The 21,357-nt window shown below is 44.3% G+C and overlaps 1 protein-coding gene across 1 annotated transcript in view; it reads left to right on the forward strand.

Annotated features, from left to right (window-relative positions):
* Positions 1–983: 983 nt before the first annotated feature.
* LOC311132750 (RAS guanyl-releasing protein 2-like) overlaps positions 984–21,357 on the forward strand; it is a 40,265-nt gene continuing 19,891 nt past the window's right edge. The window contains exons 1-12 of the mRNA XM_084166046.1: positions 984–1,493; positions 2,529–2,676; positions 2,974–3,076; positions 3,327–3,383; positions 3,564–3,695; positions 4,308–4,458; positions 6,749–6,922; positions 9,141–9,257; positions 9,673–9,954; positions 16,265–16,345; positions 16,725–16,850; positions 17,113–17,228. Coding sequence (XP_084022172.1) covers positions 2,607–2,676; positions 2,974–3,076; positions 3,327–3,383; positions 3,564–3,695; positions 4,308–4,458; positions 6,749–6,922; positions 9,141–9,257; positions 9,673–9,954; positions 16,265–16,345; positions 16,725–16,850; positions 17,113–17,228 — 1,409 coding nt within the window. The 5' untranslated portion in view covers positions 984–1,493; positions 2,529–2,606. The remainder of the gene's footprint in view (positions 1,494–2,528; positions 2,677–2,973; positions 3,077–3,326; positions 3,384–3,563; positions 3,696–4,307; positions 4,459–6,748; positions 6,923–9,140; positions 9,258–9,672; positions 9,955–16,264; positions 16,346–16,724; positions 16,851–17,112; positions 17,229–21,357) is intronic.

A 21,357-nucleotide genomic window follows, 5' to 3' on the forward strand; every position in this document is an offset into this window, starting at 1 on the left:
CCACAGCATGATGCTGTTCTCGGGGTGATGAGAGGTGTTGGGTTTGCGCCAGACATAGCATTTTCAAAAAGCTCAATTTTAGTCTCATCTGACCAGAGTACCTTCTTCCATATTTTTGGCGAACACCAAACGTGTTTGCTTATTTTCTTCTTTAAGCAATGGCTTTTTTCTGGCCACTCTTCTGTAAAGGCCAGCTCTGTGGAGTGTACGGCTTAAAGTGATCCTATGGACAGATACTCCAATCTCCGCTGTGGAGCTTTGCAGCTCCTTCAAGGGTCACTTTGTTGCCTCTCTGATTAATGCCCTCCTTTCCTGGTCCGTGAGTTTTGGTGGGCGGCCCTCTCTTGGCAGGTTTGTTGTGGTGCCATATTCTTTCAATTTTTTTATAATGGAATTAATTGTGCTCGGTGGGATGTTCAAAGTTTTGGATATTATTTTATAACCCAACCCTGATCTGTACTTCTCCACTACTTTGTCCCTGACCTGTTTGGAGAGCTCCACTTTTGATAAACAGGGCAAAATAGAAATTGGCCTTAAACAGTTAGGATCAGCTTGACCTCCCCCTTTAAATAAAGAACGCACCATGGCTGCCTTCCAAGCATTGGGAACCTCCCCAGAGAGGAGAGACAGGTTAAAAGATCAGAGATAGGCTTGGCGATGATAGGGGCAGCAACCTTAAAGAAGAAATTATCTAAACCATCTGACCCAGATGGTTTTTAGGGATCAAGTTTAAGGAGCTCCTTTAGCACCTCAGACTCAGTGACGGCCTACAGGAAGAAGCTTTGTAGCGGGGCAGGGGAAAAAGAGGGAGGAGCATCGGGGCTAGTCGCATTAGAAGGGGTGGGAGATGAGGAAATGTAGGATGGGCAAGGAGGCATGGCTGAGTCCAATAGGAATCCTGACTTAATGAAGTGGTGATTAAAGAGCTCAGCCATGTGCTCTTTGTCAGTAACAACCACATCATCAACATTAAGGGACATGGGCAGCTGTGAGGAGGAGGGTTTATTCTCCAGGTCTTTAACCGTTTTCCAGAACTTCTTGGGGTTAGACCCACAGAGAGAGAACTGCTCCTTAAAGTAACTAACGTTGGCCTTCCTGATAGCCTGAGTGCACTTATTTCTAATTTGCCTGAACGAGAGCCAGTAATCCTGAGAATGCGTGTGCCGAGCCTTTCACCAAATGGAATTCTTGAGGTGGAGTAAATCTGCCAGATCACGGTCGAACCTGTTTTTTTATTATCCTTTTCTTTATTGGGGCGTGTTTGTTAACAATACCGCTGAAAATATATGCATGTACATACAGTACATTTGCATGTTTGCTCAAATGCTTGAAAATATTCCTGAAATGCATGGCTATGACATCTAGTTTACAGGGGGGCCAAAGTGGTTCCTAATTTTGGCTTCTTAAATGACTCTTTACGTATTGATCAATGGAGATACTATTTTGGGCTACCAAGCCAAAACATTGGCAGTGATATAACTTAAATTCTGATGGTGAGTAAAAATACAAAATGTTTGATTTCATCACATTTTTACATTCTGCCATAAAGAGCACATGTTCAACTTTTTTTCCATCTCAAGAGTTAAAAAAGTTACAATAGTTAGTGCCTCTTCAGCTTAGTTAAATAATGGGGGAAAAAATCAGAGATCGGGGACTAGGTTGTTTTTATAAAACATTTTAATTTGAGTTTTTATCAATTTCAACAAAAACGATACATCGTACAATATGTCAAAGTGTAGGTCTAGATCTTGTGCTTCCAATGAATGGTATTATACGTTTCTACAGTGGATGGTTAGCGGTGTTATGGTGTGTTCGTAACCAAGTGGGAAGTGGAAATTTGCCACATCTAAGAAAAATCTTACTTGAAATGCCCTCCAACTGGTAATTGCTAGTTAAATCTTGTGACGGGGAATATATTTTAAAAAAAATATCCAAATACATTTTAAATATATAAAAAATATACAGTATTTACCAAATATACATTCTTTAATGTATTTTACAATGTATTTTTTTTCCGTATGGGATGTTATATCCCTACGAACCACAATGAGGTTCCCTGTACATACTGTAAAATACATATTTCTGAGTATTGAGTCAAATATACTTTCTAGGCAACATGGTCCCATTAGAATGTCAGAATAGTGACGCCGAACCATTGTAGGTATACTGTATGTCACCTGATCTGTTGGTTTGCTCAAGTATGCTGTTTTCAAATGTAACGCTACCGCAATCCATCAGTATCCAGCTACCGCAATCCATCAGTATCCAGCTACCGCAATCCATCAGTATCCAGACATGTTATTGTTCTAATTCCATTGTTTGATGTTGTCAACATTTCCTGTATACTTCCTGGATATCTTGCATAATTAAATCAGAGCGACATAACAGACTATTACTGGCAACCATTCCAAACCCTGTACTGATGCTCTCATTTCTTTGTACAGGAGTTGAATTTCTTGGGTGAAATGTGTTTTCTGTGCAATACCTTTTTAATCTTCTCTATCTTCACCTTGTCTTTTTGTGCCCAGGAGTGCATTTGAAGTGGGAAGAAAGGGTAGAGGACAAAGAACACTGGGAAACGAGAGGAAGAGAAGAGGAGGAGAAAGATGGAGCCTAGATCTTTAGACCAGTCTGCGACGGTGGATGAGCTGGTGGAAGCGTGCATCCAAGCCTTTGGTCAGTCAGTCTCTTTATTTGTCTATGAGCACTCAAATATACATGCTACTCAATGTCTAAATAAACAACATATACTCTTTGTGCAATCAGAAGAACATTTGCAGGAACAGATTGCAAGGAGAAGAAGATAATAATATACTGTTTTCCGTATGTCCATGCACCACCTGAAGTAGCTCATGTTGTCAGTCTCAAATCAATAATAATTGGTTGTCTTATTTGCAGTAAGACTTCTATAATTTGGCTGAAAGGACGTACAGGGGATGTTAATTAATGAGCAATGCGTCTGTCCTCTTTCAGATGAGACGGGCGCTTTGAGTGACCCCTCCGTAGTGCGCATGTTCCTCATGATGCATCCCTGGTACCTCCCCTCCACCGACATGGCAAAGAAACTACTTCTCAAGTATCCTTCACCATCAGGCACCTGCTTACGGCTTATCACATCTAGTCAGCTACTGTAAGATCAACAGATACTCTTTAAGGTGCCAGTGAATGGAAAGGAAGAGGTAAGATGGATGGAATGTTCCTAGCGTGCAAAACTGGTTGCAATGACGTCTTGTGCGGTCAGGCCATGGTCAGGTTGTATGCTGATTGTAAAAGGACGTTTTTGAAATGTCTTAGTAGATGTTTTATGTACCTTAACGGTTGATCAGATCACAGGAGGAGAGCTGCACTGCTGAGCTCAGGACAAGAATCTGCCACTTGGTGAAGTAAGACACATTCACAATTGCTTTTGTTATTAGGTTGGGGAAGTTTCTTTATTGCTTACCTCTCCCTCACTATCTCTCTCTCTCTCTCTCTCTTTCTATCTCTCTTTCTATCTCTCTTTCGCTTCCCTCCCTACCTATCTCCCTCACTCCCTACCTCCCTACCTCTCTCTCTCTTTCTAGGTACTGGATCAGTGAGTTCCCAGCGGAGTTCAATCTAAACCCAGAGCTGGCAGAGCAGATCAAAGACCTCAAGGACCTCTTGACCACTGAGGGGAATGAGCGCCAGAGTCAGCTCATCGACATCGACAGTGTGTAAGTGTCCCCATGTTACACTTCACTAAAGTGTGTGTGTTTGTGTCTAATGAAGTGTGTCCCCGTTCCACTGTAATTTCTCCCTCCACCAGCTTCCATCAGTGTGTATGTGTCCCCACGCTACACACATTTCAAGTGTATTTGCCGTATAAGAAATACTCATCGGAGCTCTAACAATAAAACAGCATTTAAACAGACGAAAGTTTAGAAAACAGCAGAAAGTTCAGTGCCTATGTTCTCAGGCCGAAGGCTGTGACCTCGCGTTACAGAGCTCCTAAATGACCCGTCCTATTTCCTTTCGGGTCATATGTCTGTCTGTTACCCTGGTATCCCTAGTGGGTCATTAGGGTATAGCTATCGCTATAGGGTGCTTTCATGGGACAGCAGCATTTCATAAACAGTTGTATTTTTTCTCTTGCATCTTCTGTAGTGTCTTCTATCTTCTTTCATTGCAGAGATTTGGTTCAGCAAGCTGTATTTTCTTAGCCTGGAATGCAAAATGTTTCAGAAACATAGTGAAACAGAGCAATATTACGTTTGGATTCCAGGTTTGCATTTTGTGTGCTTGGCTCATACATGACAGTGACCATATGTGCTTTTTGTCCCTCTCAGGCCGTCATACAAGTGGAAGCGTCAGGTGACCCAGAGGCAGCCATCCATGTCTAAGAAGAGGAAGATGTCTCTGCTGTTTGACCACCTGGACTCCAGTGAGCTTGCCACACACCTCACTTACCTGGAGTACAAGTCCTTCTGCAAGATACTGGTATGTGGGGCTGTGGGGAGTAGTGTGTCTGTCCCCCAGAACTGGGTTGAAATAGTATTTTTTTTCTTTCAAATTCTTAAACCTGCACTTGACTGAGCTTGGCTAGCTGAATGGAACTAATGGAATATTCCCAAAAGTGCAAATCCCATCCACCTGGCACTCCAGGCAGGCTCAATTAAACACTCAAAGTATTTGAAAGAAAATACATACTGTTTGAACCCAGGTCTGCTGTCCAAACTGCCTTTGCATTGCTCATTCAACATGGGACTTATCCTTACTTACAGTGGGGAAAAAAAGTATTTAGTCAGCCACCAATTGTGCAAGTTCTCCCACTTAAAAAGATGAGAGAGGCCTGTAATTTTCATCATAGGTACACGTCAACTATGACAGACAAAATGAGAAAAAAAAATCCTGAAAATCACATTGTAGGATTTTTCATGAATTTATTTGCAAATTATGGTGGAAAATAAATATTTGGTCAATAACAAAAGTTTCTCAATACTTTGTTATATACCCTTTGTTGGCAATGACACAGGTCAAACGTTTTCTGTAAGTCTTCACAAGGTTTTCACACACTCTTGCTGGTATTTTGGCCCATTCCTCCATGCAGATCTCCTCTAGAGCAGTGATGTTTTGGGGCTGTCGCTGGGCAACACAGACTTTCAACTCCCTCCAAAGATTTTCTATGGGGTTGAGATCTGGAGATTGGCTAGGCCACTCCAGGACCTTGAAATGCTTCTTACGAAGCCACTCCTTCGTTGCCCGGGCGGTGTGTTTGGGATCATTGTCATGCTGAAAGACCCAGCCACGTTTCATCTTCAATGCCCTTGCTGATGGAAGGAGGTTTTCACTCAAAATCTCACGATACATGGCCCCATTCATTCTTTCCTTTACACGGATCAGTCGTCCTGGTCCCTTTGCAGAAAAACAGCCCCAAAGCATGATGTTTCCACCCCCATGCTTCACAGTAGGTATGGTGTTCTTTGGATGCAACTCAGCATTCTTTGTCCTCCAAACACGACGAGTTGAGTTTTTACCAAAAAGTTCTATTTTGGTTTCATCTGACCATATGACATTCTCCCAATCCTCTTCTGGATCATCCAAATGCACTCTAGTAAACTTCAGACGGGCCTGGACATGTACTGGCTTAAGCAGGGGGACACGTCTGGCACTGTAGGATTTGAGTCCCTGGCGGCGTAGTGTGTTACTGATGGTAGGCTTTGTTACTTTGGTCCCAGCTCTCTGCAGGTCATTCACTAGGTCCCCCCGTGTGGTTCTGGGATTTTTGCTCACCGTTCTTGTGATCATTTTGACCCCACGGGGTGAGATCTTGCGTGGAGCCCCAGATCGAGGGAGATTATCAGTGGTCTTGTATGTCTTCCATTTCCTAATAATTGCTCCCACAGTTGATTTCTTCAAACCAAGCTGCTTACCTATTGCAGATTCAGTCTTCCCAGCCTGGTGCAGGTCTACAATTTTGTTTCTGGTGTCCTTTGACAGCTCTTTGGTCTTGGCCATAGTGGAGTTTGGAGTGTGACTGTTTGAGGTTGTGGACAGGTGTCTTTTATACTGATAACAAGTTCAAACAGGTGCCATTAATACAGGTAACGAGTGGAGGACAGAGGAGCCTCTTAAAGAAGAAGTTACAGGTCTGTGAGAGCCAGAAATCTTGGTTGTTTGTAGGTGACCAAATACTTATTGTCCACCATAATTTGCTAATAAATTCATTAAAAATCCTACAATGTGATTTTCAGTATTTTATTTTCTCATTTTGTCTGTCATAGTTGACGTGTACCTATGATGAAAATTACAGGCCTCTCTCATCTTTTTAAGTGGGAGAACTTGCACAATTGGTGGCTGACTAAATACTTTTTTCCCCCACTGTATTTGACCTCTCAGCTTCCCTATCAAATCAAAAAATCTCTAACAGAAATCCGAAGAAAAGTAACAACAATGACAAATGGTTTGATGAAGAATGCAAAAACCTAAGAAAGAAATTGAGAAACCTATCCAAACAAAAACATAGAGACCCAGAAAACCTGAGCCTACGCCTTCACTATGGTGAATCACTAAAACAATACAGAAATACACTATGGAAAAATAAGGAACAGCATGTCAGAAATCAGCTCAATGTAGAAGAAAATTACAGGCCTCTCTCATCTTTTTAAGTGGGAGAAATTGCACAATTGGTGGCTGACTAAATACTTTTTTCCCCCACTGTATATGCGAGTTTAACAGCTTCTGTATGCCCACTGAATACATTACAATCCCCCCCCCCCCCCCCACCCAGTTCCAGGACTACCACAGCTTTGTGATGCATGGCTGCACGGTGGACAACCCCATCCTGGAGCGCTTCATCACACTCTTCAACAGTGTGTCTCAGTGGATCCAACTCATGGTGCTCAGCAAGCCCACCGCCCCCCAGAGGGCTGCAGTCATCTCCCACTTCATCAGGGTGGCTCAGGTATGTAGGCTGGGGCAGATTGGAGTTGGAGTTTTCCTTATATTATTCAATCTTGTTCTGAGGGAAGCTATTAGCCTGAGTGCCAGACTGTTTGTGCTATCATGTCAATGCCTTGTCACGCATTGTCATGTTTGGCTTCACAATGACAGCAATGGAGTTGGCAAGAGCACAAACAGATCTGGGACCAGGCTAGGAAGCTCTGTCTCGAAGGGCCGAAGCAAATGTGACTAGTTAATAGGCAAGTAATGTGAGTGGTTAAATTCAGGCAAGTAATCCCAATGGGTTATGGTTAGGGTATGGTTAGGGTTATGGTTAGGGTAAGGGGTTGAGTCCTGGTCCACTTAGAGCAGGGACATGGATTGGAGTTAAGCCTCAGGGGTTGAGATGAGACAGAGGAGTTCTGTCATGGAGAGGAATAGAAAGGGAGATGAGGATATGGACAGAGATTGGATAGATACCAAAATACCCTTACACAAAACCGCGGGTTACGCTTCAGGTATTATGAACTGTGTTCATATACAATTACTGCCCGTTATTCCTAACAGAAGTTATCCAAGTGTGCTTATCAGTAGTGTTATTTTCTCAGTACTACTACTACCAGAAGGGAGGCTATATTTGGATTTGTTAGAGAATAATGTTTAGAAGAGTGTTTGGAGTGTGCCTCCCTCATTCCCCAACGCCACTCTCTTCTCTCCTCTCCAAAACAAACTCTTCATGATTTATTCACTGACGCCGCAGCAGGCTCACACCCCTCCTTTCCCACCCCCCCCCTCTCTCTCACCTCTCCTCTGCCAAATATGCCCAAGCTCAAATATCCCAGCTGGATGCTAGCTAGCTAGTTTAGCACCCCGACTGAGTTTGCTAAATAAAACACTTTGCCTTCCGAAATTCGAAGGATCAAATAATTATTTTGGATTGTGAGAAGAGAAAGAGATGCCCAAATACACACCCGCCTGAAAGTTGGGTGGGTGTATTTTCCAAAGCTGTGATCCCGCTCCAATAGACCCCAGGGAAGGGTTACCTCTCCTTCTTCCTGCTTCCTCCCTCTCTCCTTTCACCCCTCCCTCCTCTTTCACTCTATTCTTATCCTCCCTACCACAGAAGTATTCCTCTATTCATTTATCTTCTGATTTATTCAGTGTTTTGTATGAGTTAGCTACTTTTCTCTGTAGTCTCGGCCTTATTTTCTATATTCGATCTCCCCTAACGTCTCTGTATAATCCATAGGCTTTTACCCATACAACCCTTTTTATTTGTTATCATATTGCTTGCCAGTATTTCCCATTACACATCAGATATTGTATATGTCAGTCATTAAGTAGTTTGTTACAATGCCTCACACACACAGCCCAAATGCAGAACATAACTTATCCCACACAGTGGAAAGCTTCGGCATATCGACAAGAGACCCTGATATTCCCTGTGCTATTGATACCTGTCACTGCTAGTCAGTGTCACTGTTAGTCAGTCTTTATACAGCAGTTTAGTAGAGCCTCCAGCCTGCAAGGCTGCCACAGAGCTTTTCCCATTGATTGGAGCGACCGGGCGGGTATTTGAGCTTAACCAAATGATGCCCGCTGGCAGTCCTCCCAAACAGCTGCGACCCCATAGATTTTCACTGGATACCATGTGGGCTGAAGGGCAAAGCTTTGCCCCTGCGGAGCTCCATTCACAAAGTATTACTGCAACTGTGAGACAATGATTATAACTTGTTTGCTGCTCTGCCTACTGTTTGAATGGAATTATTAGACTAGACCCTGCAATATTCTAGTGTAGCGAAGGAGTGCCTCTTATTGCTTCAGTTTGTGTGGGTTAGCTGGTGTGTGTGTGTGACCTTCCCAGGATTTGAGTTGTGTCTATCTCCTGGTTTATTGTGTGCCTCAAATTTCATCCAATTATTTTGTTTTCCCTCACAGAGAAAATAGACTCTCTCTCTCTCTCTCTCTCTCTCTCTCTCTCTCTCTTTCTCTCATATATCTCCAACATCACTGTTTATAACTAGCTTGCTCCTCTTCTGACTCATGTCTCTCTCTCTGAATCTTTACATTTTTCTGTCTGTTAATCATTTTGGAGTTCAGGTAGGTCTAGGCTAGTTAAACATTTGGAATTCAGGTACAGTAGGTCTCTGTGCTTAGCAAACTAAGGTAAGTAGGAGGGGTGCTCAACAACTAAGATATCTTTCTCCTTATCCACCTATTCTCTCCCTCTCCTCCTATAGAAACTGCTCGAGCTTCAGAACTTCAACACTCTGATGGCCGTAGTGGGGGGGCTCAGTAACAGCTCTATATCTCGTCTCAAAGACACCCAGTCACACATCAGCAACGAGACCGACAAGGTAAACTAACATCTCATGCTTTATCTACACTTCATGTTATCACTCTACAAACAGCCTGGTGTTACCACGACAATTACTATCTGAAAACATCACCTCGCGTCATAAAACCGAAAGGATTTAGAGAAGTGATTCTGTTATCATAGATTGTGTGTATGTATTGATATGTAGGCTACATGTGCCTTTAAAAAAAATGTATGTAGTTCTGTCCTTGAGCTGTTCTTGTCTATTAATGTTCTGTATTATGACATGTTTCATGTTTTGTGTGGACCCCAGGAAGAGTAGCTGCTGCTTTTGCAACAGCTAATGGGGATCCTAATAAAATACAAAAAAATACCAAATCACAGCCCCATCCTTCCTCTCTTGTCTTCCTCTTCTCCTTCACACTCCTCCCTCATCCATCCATCCATCCCCTCAGGTGTTCAACAGCCTGATCGAGCTGGTGACGTCTTGCAGCAACTACAGCCAGTACCGACGTCGTTTCTCCGAGTGCACAGGCTTCCGTTTTCCTATTCTGGGCGTGCACCTCAAGGACCTGATCGCTGTGCACGTGGCGCTGTCCGACTGGGCCGACCCAGACAAGAGCAGGGTCAACCTGACCAAGTGCCAACAGCTGTATGCCATCCTCCAGGAGCTGGCGCTGATCCAGACCACGCCACCCAGCATCGATGCCAACACAGACCTTCTTAACCTACTTACGGTTAGTGTCACACAGCCTGGTCCCAGATCTATTTGTGCTGTCTTGCCAAGTTTGCAGTGGCAATGACCATAGGAGTTGGCAAAACAGCACAAACAGATCTGGGCCCATGCTAGATTCATATTCAAAATAAATTAAATGTGTTTGACATTCCCGGTAAATGAGGGGTGGGGCTGTTTCTCATGTATCATTGTATCTATGTTTTCATTTTACAGTTATTCAACCTTTACTCTTATACCATGTTTGTTTGTTTGTTTGTTTATTTATCTGTTATAGATTTTATCTGGATGTAACCTTTATTGATCGGTGGTTTTCCAGGTTACTGTCATTGAGATAAACTGCTGGCCTAAGATGGCAGAAGGAGGATGATTCGTTTAAAAATTATAAATTTTTTACACACTGATATATAATCTGTCAACAAATCTCTAAAATCTCTGGCAGTTATGTGTTACCATGGTGAACTACAGAGCATACAAGAATATGCATAATTGACAGTAAAATAATATGGTTATGTATGCAGGAGTTACCTTCAGTTAGGGACTTCCAAGAAAATGTTAACGAGAGAGAGGTTGGAGCTTAATTGGCAGTTAAGAATGCATATTAATCCTTTGAGAGAGAGAGAGAGACATCAGCAACATACTAATACAGCAATCTACCACAAATGAATGGAATCAATGATAGCGTGTGGCTAAGAGGAGGACTGTCACTCAAAATTAGGGAATAAATTGAAAGTGACCTGTGGGAGTCCAAGGATGGAGAGGGAGCTTGATGGCCTAATATGATTTGCAAATTCCAATAGGTACCACTGGGAAATAGCTAATGACTACCTCGAATGGGGATTCAGGTTTCTGCTATTCAAATTAATTCCCACTCCTGTTCCTCTGATGATAAAGCTTATTTTACACCGTTAGACTGTGATATTGCCATATCATTTCCATTCCAGTGAAAAGTAATAGTGAATACCCTATCATGATTCCTGTGTGTTCTTCTGCTGTTTTGGCTAAGATCCAAAGGTGTACTGCACTCTGGCTTGCACAGTGAAAAACGATTCTCTCTTTCTGGTTTTCACCTACCCAGTGGGTAAAACTGGTTGACTCAATGTTGTTACCATTTAAATTCAACACCCAAAAACAATGTGAGGACGTTGAATCAACGTGGAAAAAATGATTGGATTTGCAAAAAGTCATAACATAAGGGCATTTGGTGTTTTTTTTTCACCAAGCTCTTAACCTAAATCCAATGACATGGTGACATTTGTGTTGATTTCATGTTGCGTTCACGTTAGTTGACAACTCAACCAAATGTAAATCAAATCTAGACATTGAACTGATGTATGTGTCTAGTGGGTAGTCTCTTTTTCTCTCTCTCACTCTTTCTCTCACTTTCACTCTCTCACTCACTCAGTCTCTTACTCACTCATTCATTCATTCTCTCACTCACTCTCTCTCTCTCTCTCTCTCTCTCTCTCTCACTCACTCACTCACTCACTCACTCACTCACTCTCTCACACACATACATTCTTAATTGCCATTCATGATTCAACTTCACCTGACACCCACTTCCTATTGGGATATGTAAAGGTTGATTTCCTGTCAAGTTCCTTTATTAGCCCGGTTATCTAGAGGGAGATCGATACCGCCAGTCGCTGTGTGTGTGTGCGCTGTTTGAGTCCCCCCCCCCTTTTTGCCCTCAGAACAGCCTCAATTTGTCGGGGGCATGGACTCTACATGGTGTCGAAAGCGTTCCATAGGGATGCTGGCCCATGTTGAATCCAATGCTTCGCACAATTGTGTCCAGTTGGCTGGATGTCCTTTGGGTTGTGGATCATTCACACGGGAAACTGTTGATTGTGAAAAACCCAGCAGCGTTGCAGTTGACACCTACAGCCTGGCACCTACTACCATACCCCCTCCAAAGGCACTTAAATATTTTGTGTTGCCCAGTCACCCTCTGAATGGCACAAATACACAATCCATGTCTCAATTGTCTCAAGGCTTAAAAATAATTATTTAACCTGTCTCCTCCCCTTCATCTACACTGATTGAAGTGGATTTAATAAGGGATCATAGCTTTCACCTGGTCAGTCTATGTCATGGAAAGAGAAGGTGTTCCTAATGTTTTGTACACTCAGTGTATACACTACATGACCAAAAGTATGTAGACACCTGCTCAGCGCACATCTCATTCCAAAATCATGGGCATTAATATGGAGTTGGTCCCCCCTTTGCTGCTATAACAGCCTTCACTCTTCTGGGAAGGCTTGTCACTAGATGTTGGAACATTTCTGCAGGGACTTGCTTCCATTAAGCCACGAGCGTTAGTGAGGTCGGGCGATTAGGCCTGACTCGCAGTCGGCGTTCCAATTCATCCCAAAGGTGTTCGATGGGGTTGAGGTCAGGGTTCTGTGCAGGCCAGTTAAGTTCTTCCACACCGATCACGACAAACCATTCTGTATGGACCTCGCTTTGGGCACGGGGGCATTGACATGCTGAAACAGGAAAGGGCTTTCCCCAAACTGTTGCCACGAAGTTGGAAGCATAGAATCGTCTAGAATGTCATTGTATGCTGCAGCGTTAAGATTTCCGTTCACTGGAACCATGAAAAACCATGAAAAACAGCCCCAGACCATTATTCCTCCTCCCCTAAACTTTACAGTTGGCACTATGCATTCGGGCAGGTAGCGTTCTCCTGGCATCCGCCAAACCCAGATTAATCTGTCAGACTGCCAGATGGTGAAGCGTGATTCATCACTCCAGAGAACGGGTTATTTACACCACTCCATGGTATTCCTAGACTTGTGTGCGGCTGCTCGGCCATGGAAACCCATTTCATGAAGCTCTCGATGAACAGTTATTGTGCTGAAGTTGCTTCCAGAGGCAGTTTGGAACTCGGTAGTGAGTGTTGCAACCGAGGACAGACAGTTTTTACGTGCTACGCGCTTCAGCACTCTGCGGTCCTGTTCTGTGAGCTTGTGTGGCCTACCACTTCGCGGCTGAGCCTTTGCTCCTAGATGTTTCCACTTCACAATAACAGTAGTTACAGTTGACCGGGACACCTCTAGCAGGGCAGAAATGTTGACGAACTGACTTGTTGGAAAGGTGGCATCCTATGACGGTGACACGTTGAAAGTCACTGAGCTCTTCAGTAAGACCATTCTACTGCCAATGTTTGTCTATGGAGATTGCATGGCTGTGTGCTCGATTTTATAAACCTGTCAGCAATTTGAAGGGGTGTCCACATACTTTTGTATATATATCGTAAGGTTTTTGTGCGTATGGAACATTGGACCAACACTTTACATGTTGCGTTTATATTTTTGTTCAGTGTAGCTTTTGGTTTATAGCGCAGGGGAATACACCTGAAAACAGTTCAGTGAAACTACAGTGCAGCGTTGTTATCAGCCTACTGTTTCCACTTTTGTATATATACAATTATACACAACAAGTAGAATAATCAGGCAACAGTTGAGAAAATAAATTTTCAAGGCCTCATGTGAATGACATGGAGGGAGCTATTGTGTGTCTAATATTATGACAGGCCAAATCTGCAGCAATATCTACTGTCTACGTTTTGCCCTAAAATAATGCAGATTTTCTCCTGAACAGGTAGTTCAACAAATCCGTTCGTTCTTCATATTTCAGTAGATAAGTACCTCTGAGTCATATGTGGAGCAGTGGAGTAGAACATGCTGCTCATTCTCTAGTTCACCCGAGCCACAGTGTTTACATAGTCTTTCTTCTCTGACCGTCCATGTTTTTCAATGGCGTCCTGTCTCTAAGGCCAGGCTAAGGTCACAGAGTATTTACATTGTTAATGTCTTCCTTTGTTTGAATTCTTTGATCTTGATTAGGTGTTGTGCTCTTTTGATATCTGTATTTATAATTTGGTAACATTGAAGTTTGTGATTTAAATAGAATTTTGTTTAGCCAATAATTAGTGTATGCATTTTGGTTATAGATTTCTATTTGTTAGAATTTTGTTATTGATGGTTGAGGGTTGCAGTGTTTGCATGAGAAAGCTTTGTGATGATAACATTCTGGATCACAGTGTGTATATTTGTACAAAATGCCAGGTGTAACATTTCGGTAGGGCTTTTAACCAATGATGTATATTTTACATTGGAAAGGGGTCCCCAAAATGTGCTGCCATATAGCAGGATTTAAGTTACAGTTGAAGTCGGAAGTTTACATCCACTTAGGTTGGAGTCATTCAAACTAGTTTTTCAACCACTCCACAAATGTCTTGTTAACAAACTAGTTTTGGCAAGTCGGTTAGGACATCTACTTTGTGCATGACACAAGTAATTTTTCCAACAATTGTTTACAGACAGATTATTTCACTTATAATTCACTGTATCACAATGCCAGTGGGTCAGAAGTTTACATACACTAAGTTGACTGTGCCTTTAAACAGCTTGGAAAATTCCAGAAAACGATATCATGGCTTTAGAAGCTTTTGATAGGCTAATTGACACCATTTGAGTCAATTGGAGGTGTACCTGTGGATGTATTTCAAGGCCTACCTTCAAACTCAGTGCCTCTTTGCTTGACATGGGAAAATCTAAAGAAATCAGCCAAGACCTCAGAAAATAAATTGTAGACCTCCACAAGTCTGGTTCATCCTTGGGAGCAATTTCCAAACGCCTGAAGGTACCACGTTCATCTGTACAAACAATAGTATGCAAGTATAAACACCATGGGACCACGACGCTGTCATACCGCTCAGGAAGGAGACGCGTTCTGTCTCCTAGAGATGAACGTACTTTGGTGCGAAAAGTGCAAATCAATCCCAGAACAACAGCAAAGGACCTTGGGAAGATGCTGGAGGAAACAGGTACAAAAGTATCTATATCCACAGTAAAACGAGTCCTATATCGACATAACCTGAAAGGCCACTCAGCAAGGAAGAAGCCATTGCTCCAAAACCACCATTAAAAAGCCAGACTACGGTTTGCAACTGCACGTGGGGATAAAGATCATACTTTTTGGAGAAATGTCCTCTGGTCTGATGAAACAAAAATAGAACTGTTTGGCTATAATGACCATCGTTATGTTTGGAGGATAATGGGGGAGCTTGCAAGCCGAAGAACACCATCCCAACCGTGAAGCACGTGGGTGGCAGCATCATGCTGTGGGGGTGCTTTGCTGCAGGAGGGACTGGTGCACTTCACAAAATAGATGGCATCATGAGGAAGGAAAATTATGTGAAATATATTTAAGCAACATCTCAAGACATCAGTCAGGAAGTTAAAGCTTGGTCGCAAATGGGTCTTCCAAATGGACAATGACCCCAAGCATACTTCCAAAGTTGTGGCAAAATGGCTTAAGGACGACAAAGTCAATGTATTGGAGTGGCCATCACAAAGACCTGGCCTCAATCCTATAGAATATGTTAGGGCAGAACTGAAAAAGCGTGTGCGAGCAAGGAGGCCTGACTCAGTTACACCAGCTCTGTCAGGAGGAATGGGCCAAAATTCACCCAATTTATTGTGGGAAGCTTGTGGAAGGCTACCCAAAACATTTGACCCAAGTTAAACAATTTAAAGGCATTGCTACCAAATACTAATTGAGTGTATGTAAACTTCTGACCCACTGGGAATGTGATGAAAGACATAAAAGCTGAAAGAATTCTATTATTCTGACATTTCCCATTCTTAAAATAAAGTGGTGATCCTAACTGGCCTAAGACAGGGAATTTTTACTAGGAGTAAATGTCAGGAATTGTGAAAAACTGAGTTTAAATGTATTTGGTTAAGGTGTATGTAAACTTCCGACTTCAACTGTATGAAGGACTAAAATTATTTAAGCCAAATTCTAATTGGTGGGTTGAATATGTACAGGGTATTTTTTATTGCAAAATATGCTCTATGTACTTTCTTTTTGTTATTAGAAACTGACAGTCATTAATGAGTTGAAGGGCACCTGTGGAAGTTTGCTTAGAAGTGGTCGATACTCAATCATATAATTCCCTGGCTTTATACAGTTTATTCAACTTCAGCTTAGTTTGGACAGGTGTTGGAAGATGAAGTTAAAAAGTCAATCTGTCTGTGAAACCATGGCAATACGGTTTACTGTGGAGAGCCAATGTTAACTCACCAAATAGGCTTTAAGCCTTCTGGTCCAATCAATATATTTCTCTAGGTTTATTAATTAATTCATTAACCTTAAAAATAAAATGATTCCATGATTATGTATTGGATATGAGAGAGAGCTGTATGCCTCTGGAAACAACAATGCATTCCTCTTCTTCGCTCCTCGGTTGTCATGGTATCCACATGCAGTAGCTATATTAATAAAGTTATCATGTGTTGCAGGTGTCTCTGGACCAGTACCACACAGAGGAGGAGATCTACCAGCTGTCTCTACAGAGAGAGCCACGAAGTGCTAAACCAGCGGTGAGAGCTAGGGACCGATAGGGGCCAATGTGTTCTTCCAGCTTATATGAAGCCAATTTTTTCTTATATCTTACAGAAGAAGGTCAATGTGTTCTTATAACTTATATAGGAAGTAAATGTATTCTTCTTATAGCTTATAGGAAACCAATGAATTCTTATTGTATAGCTAATAGGAAACCAATATGTTAATCTTCGCATGTGATTTGAACACTGTTGTTCTCTCATGTTGAACTTTTCCCTTTTATTGCTTCTAGGAAGTCTCTGGAGATCTCTCTAGTTTGGGAACTCTCTCTTCTAAGAACTATCTTTGCTGAAATGACAACAATTTCCGCTTTATAAGTCATTGATTTATTTTCCTGTCTTTTCACTGGTTTGGCAGAACTCCGGCCCTGCCCCTGCCCCTGCCCCCAAGCCCAAGCCATCGATGATTGACGAGTGGGCTGCGTCGGTGAAGCCCAAAGCTGACCCTGCGGTCATCAACAAACACATAGAGAAGATGGTGGACGTACGTTACGCTAAGTGTCTCACATCTAGCCTGGTTGAACCAGATTGAATGCTGTCCTCAATGGTGAGCGCAGCATTTAGTCTGGTTTAACTCACATCCAATTGATGACTAATTACAACTTGTTGAGGCCATGTAATTGGCTTGGAACATAGTAGTTATCCTCACAGCTACCCTTTTATTAATCACAATGAGTCCGAGTCATGACAACCGTAGTACTCTTTGTTTTGATATGCAGTAGTAATGTGTGTTTCCTCGGTTACAGTCTGTCTTCAAGAACTTTGACACGGACGGGGACGGTCACATCTCCAGGGAGGAGTTTGAGATCATCAGGAACAACTTCCCCTACCTCAGCAAGTTTGGAGAACTGGACAAAAACCAGTGAGAGACAAAACCAGCATCTCAGCAACTGTTAACCACAGGCTACATAGCAACAGTCACGTATAACTGATATTGTAACCATATCATATGTAATAGTATCACACAATTAGATCGGGAAGGAGACACATCTTGTTAACCATCTCATTCTCTCTCGCTCTCTCTCTCTGCCCCTCTCTCCATCTCTCTCCCCCCTCCCTTGCCTCTCCCCCCTCCCTTACCTCTCCCCCCTCCCCTTACCTCCCTCCCTCCCTCCCCTCCCTTACCTCCCTCCCCTCCCTTACCTCCCTCTCTCCCCTCCCTTACCTCCCTCACCTCCCTCTCTCCCCTCCCTTACCTCCCTCTCTCCCCTCACCTCCCTCACCTCCCTCCCTCCCCTCACCTCTCTCCCTCCCTCCCTCCCTCTCAATTCAATGGGCTTTATGGGAAACATATGTTAACATTGCCAAAGCAAGTTAAATAGATAAAAAGCAAAAGTGAAATAAACAAATAATAAAAATGAACAGTAAACATTACACTCAAAAGTTCCAAAAGAAGAAAGACATTTCAAATGTCATTTTATGTCTATATACAGTGTTAAAGTACAAAAGGGAAAATAAATAAACATAAATATAGGTTGTATTTACAATGGTGTTTGTTCTTACATTTTACATTTTACATTTTAGTCATTTAGCAGACGCTCTTAACCAGAGCGACTTACAGGAGCAATTAGGGTTAAGTGCCTTGCTCAAGGGCACATTAACGTCATTTAGCAGACGCTCTTAGCCAGAGCGACTCACAAATTGGTGCGTTCACCCTATAGCCAGTGGGATAACCACTTTACAATTTGGGGGGGGGGGGGGGGGGGGGGTTAGAAGGAATACTTTAGCCTATCCCAGGTATTCCTTAAAGAGGTGGGGTTTCAAATGTCTCCGGAAGGTGGTGAGTGACTCCGCTGTCCTGGCGTCGTGAGGGAGCTTGTTCCACCATTGGGGTGCCAGAGCAGCGAACAGTTTTGACTGGGCTGAGGGGGAGCTGTGCTTCCGCAGAGGAAGGGGAGCCAGCAGGCCAGAGGTGGATGAACGCAATGTCCTCGTTTGGGTGTAGGGACTGATCAGAGCCTGAAGGTACAGGGGTGCCGTTCCCCTCACTGCTCCAAAGGCAAGCACCATGGTCTTGTAGCGGATGCGAGCTTCAATTGGAAGCCAGTGGAGTGTGCGGAGGAGGGGGGTGACGTGAGAGAACTTGGGAAGGTTGAACACCAGACGGGCTGCGGCATTCTGGATGAGTTGTAGGGGTTTAATGGCACAGGCAGGGAGCCCAGCCAACAGCGAGTTGCAGTAGTCCAGACGGGAGATGACAAGTGCCTGGACCAGGACCTGCGCCGCTTCCTGTGTAAGGCAGGGTCGCACTCTCCGAATGTTGTAGAGCATGAACCTGCAGGAGCGGGTCACCGCCTTGATGTTGGCGGAGAACGACAGGGTGTTGTCCAGGGTCACGCCTAGGCTCTTCGCACTCTGGGAGGAGGACACAGCGGAGTTGTCTACCGTGATGGCGAGATCATGGAACGGGCAGTCCTTCCCGGGGAGGAAGAGCAGCTCCGTCTTGCCAGGGTTCAGCTTGAGGTGGTGATCCGTCATCCATACTGATATGTCTGCCAGACATGCAGAGATGCGATTCGCCACCTGGTGATCAGAAGGGGGAAAGGAGAAGATTAGTTGTGTATCGTCAGCGTAGCAATGATAGGAAAGGCCATGTGAGGATATGACAGAGCCAAGTGACTTGGTGTATAGGGAGAAAAGGAGAGGGCCCAAAACCGATCCCTGGGGGACACCAGTGGTGAGAGCACGTGGTGCGGAGACAGCTTCCCGCCACGCCACTTGGTAGGAGCGACCGGTCAGGTAGGACGCAATCCAGGAGTGAGCCGCGCCGGAGATGCCCATTTCGGAGAGGGTGGAGAGGAGGATCTGATGGTTCACAGTATCAAAGGCAGCAGACAGATCTAGAAGGACAAGAGCAGAGGAGAGAGAGTTAGCTTTAGCAGTGCGGAGAGTCTCTGTGACACAGAGAAGAGCAGTCTCAGTTGAATGACCAGTCCTGAAACCTGATTGGTTTGGATCAAGAAGGTCATTCTGAGAGAGATAGCAAGAGAGTTGGCTAAAGACGGCACGCTCAATAGTTTTGGAAAGAAAAGAAAGAAGGGATACTGGTCTGTAGTTGTTGACATCAGTGGGGTCGAGTGTTGGTTTTTTGAGAAGGGGAGTAACTCTCGCTCTCTTGAAGACGGAAGGGACATGGCCAGCGGTCAAGGATGAGTTGATCAGCGAGGTGAGGTAGGGGAGAAGGTCACCGGAGATGGTCTGGAGAAGGGAGGAGGGGATGGGGTCAAGCGGGCAGGTTGTTGGGCGGCCTGCAGTCACAAGTCGCAGGATCTTATCTGGAGAGAGAGGGGAGAAAGAAGTCAAAGCATAGGGTAGGGCAGTGTGAGCAGGACCAGCAGTGTCATTAGGCTTAACAAACAAGGATCGGATGTCGTCAACCTTCTTTTCAAAGTGGTTGACGAAGTCATCCACAGAGAGAGAGGAGGGGGGGAGGGGGGGGGGAGGATTCAGGAGGGAGGAAAATGTGGCAAAGAGCTTCCTAGGGTTAGAGGCAGATGCTTGGAATTTAGAGTGGTAGAAGGTGGCCTTAGCAGCAGAAACAGATGAAGAAAATGTAGAGAGGAGGGAGTGAAAAGATGCCAGGTCGGCAGGGAATTTAGTTTTCTTCCATTTCCGCTCCGCTGCCCGGAGCTCTGTTCTGTGAGCTCGCAATGAGTCATCAAGCCACGGAGCTGGAGGGGAGGACTGAGCCGGCCGTGAGGATAGGGGACACAGAGAGTCAAAGGATGCAGAAAGGGAGGAGAGGAGGGTTGAGGAGGCAGAATCAGGAGATTGGAGGGAGAAGGATTGAGCAGAGGGAAGAGATGATAGGATGGAAGAGGAGAGAGTAGTGGGAGAGAGAGAGCGAAGGTTGCGGCGGCGCATTACCATCTGTGTAGGGGCGGAGTGAGTAGTGTGGGAGGAGAGTGAGAGAGAAAAGGAAACAAAGTAGTGGTCGGAGACTTGGAGGGGAGTTGCAGTGAGATTAGTAGAGGAGCAGCATCTAGTGAAGATGAGGTCAAGCGTATTGCCTGCCTTGTGAGTAGGGGGGGACGGTGAGAGGGTGAGGTCAAAAGAGGAGAGGAGTGGAAAGAAGGAGGCAGAGAGAAATGAGTCAAATGTGGACATAGGGAGGTTGAAATCCCCCAAAACTGTGAGGGGTGAGCCATCCTCAGGGAAGGAACTTATCAAGGCGTCAAGCTCATTGATGAACTCTCCAAGGGAACCTGGAGGGCGATAGATGACAAGGATATTAAGCTTAAATGGGCTAGTGACTGTGACAGCATGGAATTCAAATGAGGAGATAGACAGATGGGTTAGGGGAAAAATTGAGAATGTCCACTTGGGAGAGATGAGGATTCCTGTACCACCACCCCTCTGACCAGATGCTCTCGGGGTATGCGAGAACACATGGTCAGACGAGGAGAGAGCAGTAGGAGTAGCGGTGTTTTCAGTGGTGATCCATGTTTCCGTCAGCGCCAGGAAGTCGAGGGACTGGAGGTTGGCATAGGCTGGGATGAAGTCAGCTTTGTTGGCAGCAGAACGGCAGTTCCAGAGGCTGCCTGCGACCTGGAACTCCACGTGGGTGGTGCGTGCAGGGACCACCAAATTGGAGAGGCAGCAGCCACGCGGTGTGGTGCGTTTGTGTAGCCTGTGCAGAGAGGAGAGAACAGGGATAGGCAGAGGCATAGTTGACAGGCTGTAGCAAATGGCTACAAAAATGCAGAGGAGATCGGAATGAAATGGGCTAAGCATCTGGGAGTGGAGAGAGCAGGGCCTCCCTCACCAAATCTTCTAGCTCGGAAACTAAAATTGTTTCACTGAACCACCCGAACAAAAACTCTCCCAACTTCCGCCTTTGGAAATCAGAATTGTTGTGAACCACAGCGGTTCAATGTTTAAAGGAGTAGACTCAACCCACTTTGTTCAGCTAGCCAACTATGACTCCATAGCCAACTAGCAGACTAGCATCCAATAACAATAACACACCGTTTAGCGCCAACACTTGGTCA

Source organism: Coregonus lavaretus (genome assembly GCF_964263955.1).
Source record: "Coregonus lavaretus genome assembly, chromosome: 7".
Taxonomy (NCBI): domain Eukaryota; kingdom Metazoa; phylum Chordata; class Actinopteri; order Salmoniformes; family Salmonidae; genus Coregonus; species Coregonus lavaretus.